General features: G+C 42.4%; 1 protein-coding gene across 1 annotated transcript in view; it reads left to right on the forward strand.

Moving 5' to 3' along the window:
- c14h2orf76 (chromosome 14 C2orf76 homolog) overlaps nucleotides 1-14,375 on the forward strand; it is a 40,584-nt gene extending 26,209 nt beyond the window's left edge. Inside the window, exon 5 of the mRNA XM_033617185.2 lies at nucleotides 14,021-14,375. Coding sequence (XP_033473076.1) covers nucleotides 14,021-14,097 — 77 coding nt within the window. The 3' untranslated portion in view covers nucleotides 14,098-14,375. The remainder of the gene's footprint in view (nucleotides 1-14,020) is intronic.
- The last annotated feature ends 771 nt before the right edge of the window (nucleotides 14,376-15,146 follow it).

A 15,146-nucleotide genomic window follows, 5' to 3' on the forward strand; every position in this document is an offset into this window, starting at 1 on the left:
GTTGCCTCTCCTTAGCAGTGGTTTCCTAGCAGCTATTTGACCATGAAGGCCTGATTCGCGCAGTCTCCTCTTAACAGTTGTTCTAGAGATGGGTCTGCTGCTAGAACTCTGTGTGGCATTCATCTGGTCTCTGATCTGAGCTGCTGTTAACTTGCGATTTCTGAGGCTGGTGACTTGGATGAACTTATCCTCAGAAGCAGAGGTGACTCTTGGTCTTCCTTTCCTGGGTCGGTCCTCATGTGTGCCAGTTTCGTTGTAGCGCTTGATGGTTTTTGCGACTCCACTTGGGGACACATTTAAAGTTTTTGCAATTTTCCGGACTGACTGACCTTCATTTCTTAAAGTAATGATGGCCACTCGTTTTTCTTTAGTTAGCTGATTGGTTCTTGCCATAATATGAATTAACAGTTGTCCAATAGGGCTGTCGGCTGTGTATTAACCTGACTTCTGCACAACACAACTGATGGTCCCAACCCCATTGATAAAGCAAGAAATTCCACTAATTAACCCTGATAAGGCACACCTGTGAAGTGGAAACCATTTCAGGTGACTACCTCTTGAAGCTCATGGAGAGAATGCCAAGAGTGTGCAAAGCAGTAATCAGAGCAAAGGGTGGCTATTTTGAAGAAACTAGAATATAAAACATGTTTTCAGTTATTTCACCTTTTTTTGTTAAGTACATAACTCCACATGTGTTCATTCATAGTTTTGATGCCTTCAGTGAGAATCTACAATGTAAATAGTCATGAAAATAAAGAAAACGCATTGAATGAGAAGGTGTGAAGGTCCAAACTTTTGGCCTGTACTGTGTGTGTGTATATATATATATATATATATATATATATATATATATATATATATATATATATTAGTGCTGGGCATAGATTTTTTTTTTATCTAGATTAATCTCTAATTCTGGAGTTAACCTATATTAATCTAGATTAAAATGTTTCATTTGAATTTTGCCGAAGACAGCATGTGTTACTGAAATAATGAAAATGCATCACAAACTGCACAAGAAAGCTGTTCTACTCTAATATTTGGCAATGAAAATTTTCAATAAGATTTACTTTGGTTAGTCTTTTATTTTGTTAAACACCAATAAAGTTAGGCAATCTAACGCAGGTTCATATGTCTCCATGTGGACAAAGCCCTTTACTGAACTACCTGGAATGAACATCAGAGGGCGCAGGAACAGTTCAAATTAATTGAACAGTAAGCCTATATTGGGTCATGAAAAACTACTTTAACAGTCAGTAGCTGTCTGACATGGCTTGAGGCAATGAATCCAGTCTCTATTATTCCCAGTCCAGTCTCTACTTCTCCTTCTTCCACCAATCACTCAGGCAGACCAGCTTGTTCACATTTTCTGGTGACAAACTTGATCTCTTCTTCTGTACAATATGGCCTGCTAAAGAGAACAGCTTCTCGCATGGGACAGTTGTGGCAGGAGTCCCCAAGTACTTCCAGGCAATGTGGGCCAACTTGCCATAGACAGCAGTGTGCTCTGACCACCACTTCAGTGGACACTGATCCAAGGTGGCACTGGGCTCTACCCTGTACCTCTCCACAGCATTGTCTACTGGTGTCTCCTCATCCGACTCCGACTCGGATCCCATCAGTAGGAAGGCTGTTTTCTTCTTAGGTGGCTCAGGGTTCTCCTCCCTGGGCCGCTGCGGAGCAAGTTCTTCTCCCTTCACCAGCTCACTCAGCTTTGCCCACACCGGCTGCCTCTCTGCTCTGGGCAGGCACTTGCGGTCCTTAAATTGTGGATCCAGAGCAGTTGCCACCTTTGATGAATTAAAAAAAAAAAAAAAAAACATTTTTTGAGCTTGATGAAAATTACACTTTTTATATCCAACCTCCTTATTTTTTCACGACCTATTCATTTATCTATTTTATTTCTACTGCCCTAACAGTCTATAATTGTCAGACAATAATCAACAGTAGTCTGACATACCTTCAGCCATTCCAGGTTTGTTTTCTCCTTCCGCTGGTTGAGGTCCTGTGTGAAGGCAGTCTTGAATCGCACAGTGTATGCAGGATCATCATCTGAGATCTTCACCACTTGCTGGAGGTGGCACAAGGCTGGTAGAACCACAGAGCAGGACACATACTTTTCCCCACCAAGGAGCTCAGTGATGTACCTACACAGACAGAGAGAGAGAGAGAAAGAGCAATTGAAATGAATGACCGATTCATTTTCAAGAATTAGTAAGCCTTTTCATTACCTAGCCATCTTTGTAGACCATACCTGCATGGCTCCAGGAGTTTCTCCAGCTTTTCCAGCTTCTCATATTCAGCGTTTGTTGGGAGGGTCAGATTGTGCTTCTGCTGGGTCAGCGTTGCGTGCAGTGGGTCTCTGTTGCGTCTCACGCGCTTGATCATCTCGAGGGTGGAATTCCAGCGTGTGGGAACGTCTTGCACGAGTGGCTCCTGGTCTTGTCCAAGGGAGGCTTGCTGGGCATTCAGCTCGTCTGAGTTGGCCGGACTGTGCTTGAAATGTCCCACCACTTTGCGACACTTGGCCAGTACAACATCAAAACCACCATCCCGAAGAGACACAACAGTGGCCCTCTGTAAAAGATGCGCGATGCAGGGCAAATGCTCGAAGGGCAGTATCCTCCCTGCAGTTATCATGTTTGGAGCGCTGTCTGTTCCAATAGCGGTGATTTTGTCAGCTATCCCCCACTGATTAGCGACGTCGAGAAACTGCCTGGCACACACTTCGGCAAAGTGACGCTCCTCTGTTTTCGTCACACCTAGGACAGACAGAAAGTAGATCAGAATAAGTTCGCTAGGCTACTAGCAATCAGCAGACGTTATTATGTTATTAAACGTAGCTAATGTTAGCTAGTCTAGCCCTAATAACGTTAACTTAAGCTGTGTAAATGTTAGGCTGAAGTAGCTAAGTTACAACGTACCTAAGGCGAACGAGTGAAGTTCCCAGCTGACATCGATGAGGTGTGCAGTAACACCGAGGTAGTTTTCGTTGTTGACTGATGTCCAGTGGTCCCCAGTCAGTGCTACATACGTCGTCCCTGCCAACTTCTCCTCTTTAGCGTTTTTCTCTGCGGCGTGCTGGTCATGAATTCTCCTCATGATGGTTCACCTCGCAGGTAGCTTGTAAGATGGGTCACCTGTGGCTGCCTGGAGAAGCAGCTCAAGCCCATCATCTTCAACCACGCTGATAGGACGACAGTTGATGGCAATCCACTGAGCTAACAGATTAGTTAGCTTGGCTGACTGAGCAGCGCTGACGGGCTTGCCTCGGTTGCACTCGAACATTGTTGTTTGACGAAAACCACTTTTCCCAGCTACATCATAGCTTGGCCCGGCATCTTCCTTGCTAACAACAACACCTAAAGGCAGCTCACCTGTGTGCTTTGCTTTTAGGTGGTACTTGAGACTCGAGGAACTCCTACAGTAAACTAATTCCACTTTGCACAAGGTGCAGACCGCCTTGGTTTTGTCGAGGTTTCCATTGGGAAGCTTCTTGAAAACAAATTTGCCCTGAAGCAAACCCGGCTTAACAACATCCATGTCAGCTAGCGTTTGATGTGATAACTTAATTATGATTTCACATGTGTTCGGACTTGTTCTCGCCCCCCCACGGCATAATTTGGCCAGGTATACATCCGCGCCACAACGTCACACACAACGGCGATATATATATATATATATATATATATATATATATATATATATATATATATATATATATATATATATATATATATATATATAAAATATTCCCTGAGATAAAAAAATACGTTTAATAACTTTTATTAAAGAAATAGAAGGCACAGGTGATTATATTAACTAGGTATCACCGCCCATATCCCTGTGACCTAATTACTGTGATTGTAAAAATAAATAACAACAAAATATAACAACCAAAGTAATCCTAATATAAACCACAAAATTAACTATTTAAACTTCATCGTAATAAATCCATTCATGGCTCCTACATGCCAGCCCCTCATTATTAGGCTATTACATAATAATTACATTACACACATTAATAGGAGGCATGAAGCAATTAAAACTTACTCAATGTCCACATATTCACTTTACATTTCTGTCTTCTTTCTTCCTCTCGATCCTGTGAATGAGTCATAAGTCAGTAGGGCCAGAGGTTACCAGCACATAACCCTGATGTAGAGCCCTGCGCGGGACTGTTTTCATCAACCGGCTCCTGCCCACTCCCGCTGAATTTCTGAACATTACCGCCCGCAACCGCAACGTGTGTATTACACTCCCGCCCGCTCCCGCAATGTGTATGTCCACTCCCGCCCGCACCCGCAAAACTCTGAGAATTTATGCCCGCACAATAATAGAGATCGATGATTTTGTGTCTTCTCCTGTCCCGCAGGAGAAAACACGTCATTTTATAGGCTATTAAGAAAGAGATTCATGGGGTTGTTTGTTTCGTTTCCCTGGCCTGCATGTCTTTTGACGCACTGGTCAGGAATTGCGCTCCTATTTCTTTGTTTTCATTTAGTTTTTAATGAAATAAAGACTGTTTCATATTCTATTCTCCTCCTCTGTATTTTATTTATTTTTCTACTTTTATATAATCATGCAGTGATTGAGGTTAAGGCAGGCCTGGCGCCAGGATGAAGTTACTGAGGGGGCGGTTAAAAATTACGAGGGGGCAAATCTTTATAACTCACTGTGAACCTATGTTGCATAATAAAGAGCGCGCAGCCGTGCGTAATTGTTGCGCGTAATGACAGCTCGTCGCCGGTGAAACACAATAAACTGCACGTCTTCTTTAATATTTGTGTCATCACAGATGGAGCTTATAGACAGGCAGACAGGTGGAGCAAGCGGCAAATTGGTATGAAAGGTGGTTCAGGGCATATTTGTCCATTTTTTGAATAAATATAGAGTGGAAACGCTTATGCATGTGCACCAAGATCCCGTGGTGGGTTTTTTTAGCCGCCCGTTCCCGCCCGCAGCAAAGTCCAAACAGCCCGCTCCCCAATGCAGCCCTCTACCCTGATGTGATCAGTGATCTTCACAGTCACTCTGTCAGTCAAAGTCAGAGTCAAGGCAGAGGTCAAGGTGTCGTTGTGTGTACCAGTAGGACTCGTCCTGTGACCCATGAGTTAGGAGGTGCCGTGTTGTCCACTATAAGCACTATATCTCCAGAAACAAGGTTGCGCTTCACTCCTGACCATCTCTGACGCTCTTGCAATTGAGGTAAGTACTCTTTAACCCATCTCTTCCAGAACAGGTCTGACGTATACTGGACCTGCTTGCATCGCCTGCAAGCATACATGTCTGCCTCTTGGAAGACTCCTGGTGGCAAAAATGGTAAGGTCTTCAAAAGTAGCAGGTTATTTGGCGTCAATGCTTCTAGGTCATGAGGATCCATGGATGCTTTGGTAATCGGACGGCCTTTGATAATGGCTTCCACTTCACAGAGATCTGTATGAAGGCCTTCTTCATCCAAGTTTTGCATATTCAAAGTGGAATTGTGGACTTTCCGGATCGATCTGATTAACCTTTCCCAAGACCTCCATGATGCGAGCCAGCTGGGGGGTTAAAAGTCCACTTTATCCCTTTCTGAAGGAGAATGTCATTTACCTGCGACTGATTCCACTGCTCAATGGCTGCTCTCAATTCACGCTCTGCTCCTATGAAGTTTGTCCCGTTATCAGAGCGCAGTTCCTGAACTTGGCCAAGTCTCGCTGTAAAGCATCTAAGTGCATTTATGAAGACGTTCGTGTTGAGTGAAGGTGCCACTTCAGTGTGGATTGTTCGTATTGCCATGCAGGTAAAAATGACCCCATAACTCTTCACAACACTCCTTCTGCTCCTCACCATGAAAGGTCCGAAATAGTCTACTCCAACCCGAGTAAATGGAGGCTCATCTGGAGTAACCCTTTCAGAAGGTAAGTCTGCCATCTGCTGGGGCACTGGCTGAGCATTCAATCGTCGACAGATAACACACTTTGATAGAACTAGACCTCATGGCTGTACTAGCTCCAGTGATCCAATATCCCTCATGCAGCTTGGACAACATGTGGTTTTGCCCACCATGTCCCACCTCTGGATGGATGTGCCTTAGAAGAAGGGTTGAGATAGGTAGATCCTTAGCCAGTATTATAGGATGTTTAGCTTCTACAGGCATAAATGACCTGCTGAGCTGACCACCAACTCTCAGAACACCATCCTCCATTAGTGAGCAGAGTGTGTAGATGTGACTATGCCCCTTAACACTTTTACCCTTCTGCAGCCTCGAGAATTCCTCTTGAAACTTCCTCCTTTGGCTGAACTTTATGATCTCCAGTTCTGCCTTCTCAAGCTCCTCCACTGATAGACAACTTGGAGCCATCTTTCTCTTGAAAGTTTCCATATCCTTCTCCAATGAGCATTGTTGATGTTCCACATCTAAGTCAGACTGCGCAAGACCCATGTTCAGTTGTCTCTCTTCCGACAGAGAGACAAGAGCCAGGTCTTAAATCTCAAGATCCAGGCCACAGACTTTCTCAGATGGGTCCAAGAGCTATAGTAATGAATCATGCGAGTCACTGCATCAACCTCCTCATTGGCCTGTACAGAATTCACTGTGGCTGCTTTCTAGACCTCAGGGTCATCTGCTCCATAACCATCTTTGCTTGCGTCACAGAAATCATGTAACTGTGCTGTGGTCACCTCTCCAAAGTCCAGTGGTTTCAGACATCTCATGATGTTACATTTCTCCAAATGGCAAAGTTCATCCAGCCAAATTGTCCACTCCTGAGCTACAGTCTCGGGTATGACATCATCCCAGCCAAGTGCTCTCCTGCACATATCCCTTAAGATCTTCTTTGCAGAGAAGATGACAGAACTCAAGATACCAAGAGGGTCATAGATGGAGTTAACCATACAGAGAATTCCTCTCCTGGTGAGTCGTCTGTCCTTAACAACAATCTTGAACTTAAAGGTAGACTGGATGCACCATTCCACACCAAGCACTCTCTCCACATGTAGCAAATCCTGGTCCATGTCCACCTTTCATGTCCTTAGCTCTGTGCTCTTCAGGTATTGCAGCCAGATCATCACACCTGTTGCTTATCCACTTCGTGAGTTGGAAACCACCTTTAGCACATATCGACACAAGGTCATGATAAAGAGACCCTGCCTCCTTCTCTGAAGCCACAGCCACAAGACAGTCATCCACATAAAAGCAATATAGGACCTTATCCACTGCTTCCTGGCTGAACTGTTCTTTGTTGTCCTCTGCGCATTTCCTGAGGGTAAAATTGGCACAGCTGGGAGAGGATTTTGCCCCAAAGAGATGGACCAACATCCTGAAGTCAACAAGGTCCTGATTTAAATCCCCATCAGGCCACCAGAGGAATCTCAACAAATCAGCATCCTCTGGTGGCACTCTGACCTGATGAAACATGGATTCCACTTCCGCCATGATCACCCCTGGTTCTTTCCTAAACCTGCTCACCACTCCAATCAGTGAACTTGTAAGTCCCCTGTAAGAGCTGAGCATTAAGTGATGTTCCCTGGAAACTCACTCCACAGTCAAAAACAACTCAGATCTTCCTTTTTGTAGGATGGTAAACACCATAGTGTGGGATGTACCAGACCCTGCCATCACTACGTTCCAAATTCTCTTCAGGCACCCTTTCAGCATAGCCTTTGGGAATAAGGTTATTCAGGAAGGCTGTATAGTTAGAATGAAATGAGGAATCCTTCTGAAGCCTCTTCTTGAGGTGTAAGGCATGCTGCTCAATGATTTTCCTGTTATTTGGCATGCTAACATCCCTTTCCCTCAAAGGCAAGTTGATCTGATAATGGCCATTCACCTGTTTTGCTGAGTTTGTGACCAGATCCATGAACTTCTGATCTTCTCTTGACATACCAGGCTGTTCATCCATGCTGCATTCAGGGAAATCTGTCTTAAACTGCTGTTGCCAAAGTTCGTCCAAATTCACAACAGACACTCTATTCACTGATAACTCTGGCTGCTCTCAATCTGCTGCGTCCCTGCTGTCTCCTTTCAGCAGCCCGTTCACAGTCCAACCCAGCATTGTCCTGATCGCATAGGGTCCATTATCAATACTACAAATGACTTGTAATGGTTCCAAGGCCTTAGGAACATTTGTCCCAATCAGCAGCACGATCCCTGCGTCGATCTCAGGCAAATGAATTTGTTTTAAATTAGGCCATTTCTGAAGATAACTCTGTTTTGGAATGTTCCCTCTGTGAACAGGCATGCATACTTGTGTGTAAGCCTTGGGCAGCTCACAGAAGGGCTCCTCATTCAAGCCAGCTACTTCCAGTCCTGGCACAATGTGGCTACTCACAACTTTCTCTTGGCCCGTTGTCCGTAAGAGAATATGAACTTTCTTTCCTGTAAGGTCAAGCTTGTTCATTAAAGCCTCTGTACAGAATACTGCTGTACTTCATGGGTCCAAGAAAGCATATGTGGTGACAATCTTGCTGCCTTCCTTGGACTTAACTTGGACTGGAACTATGGAAAGTTTACAGTCATGACCACCAGCCCCAGTAAGACCACTTGACACCAGAGTGCTGTCCACTGACACCTCTGATTTCCTCTCGGCTTGGTCAGAATCTTTGCCCTTTTCTTTTGGAGGAATGTGAAGTATAGTTGGATGTTTGAGACCACATTTTGCACAGGAAAGCTGTTTTTCTGCAAACTTTGCTGATGTGTCCAATACTCAAAACAGCCAAAACAGACACCATTTTCTCTGATGAAGCCTATCTTCTCTTTGTGTGCCCTTTTCCCCAACTGTGGACACAAATCCAATGCGTGTCCTCCTCCACAGCAAATGCATGTCCTCCTTGCAGACTGAACATGTTCCTTCCCTTTAGTTCCAGGCTGAGTTTTGTTTTCCACAGGGGCTACAGTGGTGGCAAAGCTGGTTCCTTTAATTCCAGAACGAGGTTGTAGATTAGGTTTGTTTACACCCCTATTTGTTGTCAGTGATGGGGCATCCTGGATGTTTCCAAACACTGGGTCAGTTAAAATCCTCACTTGTCTCTCAATGAAATTAGTGATGTCAATGAATGTAGCTCTCTGGCTGCACCTTTCCTGCAGTTCACAGGCTACAGTTCACCACTTGTCCCGGAATTTGTAAGGCAACTTCCTTATAATGGTCAGCATATTAGCTGGCATGTCTAGCTCATGCACTTCTTCTATGACATTACAGCAGCCTTTGGGAAAATGCTGTTATCTTGAAGAGCTTTTACATCTTCAGTCTTGATGGGTGGCCGTGAAAGAGCTCTTTCCATGCAGAGGCAATCTTCTGCTCATTTCCAAACTGCTCCTTTAATAAAGCCTTTGCCTTAGCATATCCTCTCTCAGGCTCCATGTGCAGCTTCTTACCAGTTCTTTGGGGTGACCCTTTGTGTGCTGCTCTAGGAAATACAGTCTGTCACTGTGACTTGCAGTATTCCTCTCCAAACTGTTCTCAAAGGCCTTCACAAATGCATGATATTTTAATGGATCACAATCAAAAACTGGTATCTCCCTCTTTGGCAAAGATGAATGGCATTGCTGCTGTATCAACAGTGTAGTTATTTCATTTTGCTTTCTCATAATGCCAAACATATTGTTTTGATCTTCATTTGGACCAATATTTACATTCAGGGTATTTCCATCTTGCATTTGTATCTTTTCTTGAGGACTGTGATTCACTGAATGCTGCTTGGGTTCATAGCATGTAACTGACATAGGCTCTGAATGGATTAACTGAGATTGATTTTTCTCCTTAGGCCTTGTTCCTGTATCCAGATGGATATATTTGATTTCCTGTTGTGACATTTGTGGTACAAACGCCTTTGCTTTAGCACTGAGGGTCTGTGATTTTCCTTGTCCTTTTTCCAAATAGGAGTTCATTCCATCCAAGTGCTTTGTAACAGAGGTTTTCCCACTTAGAATGCTCTGAGACTTGAGCACATTGAGTTTAGCCATGTTTGCTGCGATTTCCTCATCCAATTTAAGCTGTTCCTTCCTTTTACGTAGCCGTTCCTCCTTTTCTTCCAGTTCATGTTTGTCCATTAATAATTTTTGTCTTATCCGTAATGCTGCCAAGTCAGCCTCGGCTCTGAGACACGCAGAAGAAATACTGGAAGCAACAGACTTGCTTCCTGTAGCAGAGTTTTGTGATTTGGATACTCTGCTTCCCACATTTGACACACTGTCACTTGGATTTACATCATCTTGCATGACGTCTGTCTTGATAACTGTTAGGCTTGCACCGATTAATCGGCAGTGCTTGGAATCGGGCCAGTTTTCACGTGATCAGCCATGACCTGCAACCGGCCGGTCAGTCTAAAATATGCCGATTTAAAACGCCGGTCAAATTCCTGGCGCGCTACACGATTGACATCGTGTAACATCAGCAGCGCACGCACATGTGCAACTCACGGCTTGGGCGATGCGAGGAAGGGGACCTCAAGGACACACTGGTTTGGGTAGGACAACTATGGAGTAAATGATTCCGGCCAGAGAATCAGGTTCGAGAGGATACTTCAATTTTCAATGCCAGAGGTTCACAACAAGTGTGTATGTGTGTGGTTCTGAAATAAACAAAAGGAAAAATAGCTTTACACTCAATTCTTACAAATATGGCTTCTCACCATAATCATTTATGCACATACATCAAAAGAGAGAAGGAGAAAGTTGTTAATTGTCCGTGTTAAACTCTCACTGCTGCACTGTGCTGCTTGAAACTGACGAGGCGCGTGCCCATGCTCCAAAGATGCGCGTGTCCGCGTGCTTACTGGTGGACGCATCCTCAGCACTAACTACTTTCGTACAGGTGACCTACACCGTAGCCGTTTCTCAATACTCAAGTTCAGCAGTTTCAGACTTGTGGACTTGGCAAGTCCAAGCGAGAGTGCAGTCATTTCTGCTTTTGGAACAGCAGTGAACTTGATGATGCCACCACCTCTGCTCGACTTGGCTGTTGTACTGTGTTGTATACATGCATTTAGAATAAAACAATATAAACACAGCCCAGCCCTGCGTCTTTTCATTGTCATTGTAAGAAGTTGATATGTATATGTTTTTAACGTTTCAACATATATAACTGACATACAAAAACATAGACATAGCCGAAATATTTTCATGTCTTTTAAAACCTTTTCCCCGCAGCTGGCGTTTGATCATATTTAATCTATATCCAGTTCCCGCACCTGGCGTCTGATTATGCATAATCAAAACAAAAGCCAGTTGGTGCAGTTATTGCAGCAGGATTGCTGTACCTGCAGGCTGAGGAGGAGGCTTCCCAGCTGAGGAGGCAGGTCCGAGAAAGACAGCAGAGAATGAGGCGGAGGATGAGGATGAGACGTGCTGTTTGCATGTCTCTATTGTTTGATGTTTGTACGGTTGTGGACAAGGTACCCAGAAAAAGTAGTAATATCACAACAAAGAACAAAAACTCAGCCACAAGTAAAAGTGCTGCAAATCTGACTTGAGTAAAAGTATATGGGTATTGTCAGCAAAACATACGCCTACTTAAAATGAAAAGTTAAAAGTACTCATTATGCAGAGTGTTGTAATCATCATATACATGAATATGTATTGAGTATTAATTGATCAATTTACACGTAGGCTACATGTAAGCATTTAAATGTTTTCATGGTAGAACTAATTTTAACACCTTTCACTAGTGTACTAGTCTAATCTATAACAACGCACATCAACTTGTAAATATGAAACTTACAACATGTAAAACAAACTGAAAATCTGAAAAGTAACTATAGCTATCAAATAAATGTAGCTTGAGTAGAATGTACAGTATTTCCCTCTAAGTATAAAGTAGCACAAAATGGAAATACCCAAAGTACAAGTACATCAAATTTGTCCTTAAGTACACTTGAGTAAATATACTTAGTTACTGTCCATCACTGCATTTGTCTCATCATTATGCTTTCTGTCTGCATTTTTATGTAGACTTGACAAATCACTTGGTACACCAAGAAAAAAACAAAAGCAGTTTAATGTAAGTCTAACATTTTATTGAAGTGTTGAGTTGTAGATTTTGGTGCTGTTGAACTGTACTGGATTATACTAACAGCAGTTGCTCATTTAGTCTATCCTCACCAATATAAATGGGATCAAACAGGTCAGATGTTTAGAGGAAAATTTTATTCAGCCACACTTCAGACATCAGGTATACAATTCATATCAGATAATCAAAATTTGAAATGCTGTTGAATAAAAACTACAATAAATACAATTAATCTTTAAATACAATAAATAAATTACAAAAAAATCTTAAAAATCATTATTGAATGGTAAAAACACATAAGCAAAAGAATACATACAAAGAACAACAATTAAATTAACAATGTTACAACATGTAATATTATAATGATTATATACTGAGACTGAATATTGCCCATTAGACATACCCCAAATGAATTACATTTTATATTTAACCACTACAGAGATATCAGCGACAAATTTCAAAAGGACTACCCAAGAGATATACCAACAAGACAATGACCCCAAGCATACTTCAAAGCTGTGCAGAGACTATTTGACCAAGAAAAAGGAATCTGGAGTACTGGAACTGATGGACTGGCCAAGTCAAAGTCCGGATTTGAATCCTATTGAACAAATTTAGGATTTAGTAGATTCAAAAATCGATCGCACAAAAATTTCATCTAAAGCAAGTCTGTGGGAACAGCTAGAAACTATTTGGAACTCAATAACAAAAGAGACTGTCGAAAAGTACATAAAAACAATTCCAGCAAGAATGCAAGCTGTTATCAAGGCCAAAGGAGGCCATACAAAATATTAAGTTTTTTGGTTGTTATGTGTGAAAAAGGACTATTTATTTGTTTCAGTTTGTTCTTTGCCATATAAATAACTAACATTTTTATTTATGTTATTATTATTATTATAACAATTATTCTAAATGCATCTCCCCAGATTTCTGGTATATGTGTCTGTGATAATTATTCACAGAAAATAGTATTCATATTGTACAGTAATAAGTTCTGAATTGGCCCGTTTCCACCGCAGGAACTTCGGGGTAAATTTACAGGGGGCGGGGCCATTGGTGCGTGTCTCCACCGCAGGAACCACCCCCGAAGGATAGAGTTCCGGAACTTTTACAGGGGCTAAACAAGTCCCTGCCTCAGAGTAGGTACTCAGAACGGCCCCGAAAAACTCCTGGCTGGGACTTGGGGGTTAGTTGGTGCTGATTAGATATATTCAAGGCGGAATGTGACGTCAACAGAAAGCAACAAAATAGCTGGCATTTTTAAAACTCAGCAGATGAGGGTTAGCCCGTTCATAGCTTCCACCGCCATGTAAACAAACTCAATAACCGGTCCGTGAAAAACATATTTTTTCCGGCGGATATCTTAGTTACAACATGATTGAGCTAGCAAAGCAGTTTTGCGTGGCTATGTGTGGTATTTATTCAGTTTTGGAAAATCACGATGTCTAGAAAGCATCAGCTGACAGGGACAGCTAACAGCAGCAGCAAAGCTAACATCAGGACATCATCTGTTAAAAGCCTCCCGTTGTCGGAAACGACATGAAACTACTCCAGTTAGCTCAATCATGTTGTAACTAAGACATCCGCTGGAAAAAATATTTTTTTCACGGGCCACTTTGTGAGTTTAGTGAGTTTTTACAGACACCGCTATCGGCTAACAGCTAACAGCGTCCCTACGCCACTATGTTGCCCCGGTCAAAATGGTCGCGCAACGGTTACATAACATCCAGAGCCCGGTAACTTTACAGGAACTGTCCTCCTACTCCGCTCTCTCAGTGGAGACACGGCGGTTGAGGGGGCCGAGCGAGAGGACGTTCCTGTAGTAGTTCCTGCCCCCCAAATAGTACCAGGAACTTCTTCAGTGGAAACAGGCCTAATGTCTTGTAATGATATACTAAGGCCAGTAATATAGGTCCTATAAATGAATTTCCAAGCAATAAAGCTATAATTTTAGGAGCTTAATATTAATGATCTGCTGCTGGAAGTATGAGACTGTGTTAACTTAAATTTTTTTGTGTTTGTTGTTTCAGCAAATGAAACTGAAGTTGCCTTCTTCAAGAAAGATGACTACAGACTCTACAAAGCAAATCCAAAAACTGCTTGGTGACTGCAGTATTTTACTTACTTTACTTTTACTTAGCAAAGAGGATTCTTAGAGGAAAGAGGTCAAAGGTCAAGCATGCCAGAAACAATGGTGAAATTGTATTTCTATCAGAGAGTTTTAGTTTTTGGGGGTGTTTTTAAAAGTGCAGCTTATTGTCCACCACACTGGTATGCCTTTTTTATTTATATGTTTCATGTTCTTTGATTTTTCTTGTGGTAGTTATGACCATGGACATTTTTATGTTGTTTTAAAATGTGCTAAATAAAGTTCTTTGACAGGTGGCCTTTGACTGTAGTTTTTGATAGGGTACTAACAAAGTAAAATGTACTGCACTGTACTCTAGAAGGTGAGCTTTGGTTAGGTGCTGCAGTTATGATTATTAGAAAAAACATTTATGCTGAGTCTGACTCAATTGGAGAACCGTTACCATGGTAGTTTCTCTCAGGGACAAAATCTATTTTGAACAAACTTGCAAATGCCCTTGACCCTGTTTAATGGACAAAACGGAAAAGGTTGGTAAGTTGGTAGTCAATCATTCGGTAAGAATGGCGCACTAGCTGTTAGCTACTTTTTATAAAGATATCTAAACCACTGACCACATTTTCAATTTGCACTCAAGTGGTTGGAATCTAAAATGTCTGTCATAGCTCCATTAAATGGAAGCAGCGATGTCTTCGGTGTCTGTATAACATTAGACTTGTTTGAGATGAATTGCGCCTCCCCTAGAAAGTAGATGAGATCAGGCGGCTGCAGCAGGGGGCGGTGACAAAAAGCTGTTTCCCGACAGTTTATGTTCACGGTTCAATCTCCATTTTACATGAATTCTCATGTAAATCAGCATATCAATTTGCTGCTGCAGAGCAGACCTGTCCCCTCAACTACATAGGCTAAATAAATTGTGTTTGACTATGAGTTTAATATTTTCAGAGGAAAAAAACACAAGACAACAGCTTTCATTAAAGATCAGTCAGATACAGGGCTTCACATCTGTACAGATGTTCTTTTAAGGATAGACAGATAATTTCAAACATGTAAAAAACAAAATTATCATA

Source organism: Epinephelus lanceolatus, chromosome 14 (genome assembly GCF_041903045.1).
Source record: "Epinephelus lanceolatus isolate andai-2023 chromosome 14, ASM4190304v1, whole genome shotgun sequence".
In the NCBI taxonomy this organism is placed as follows: domain Eukaryota; kingdom Metazoa; phylum Chordata; class Actinopteri; order Perciformes; family Serranidae; genus Epinephelus; species Epinephelus lanceolatus.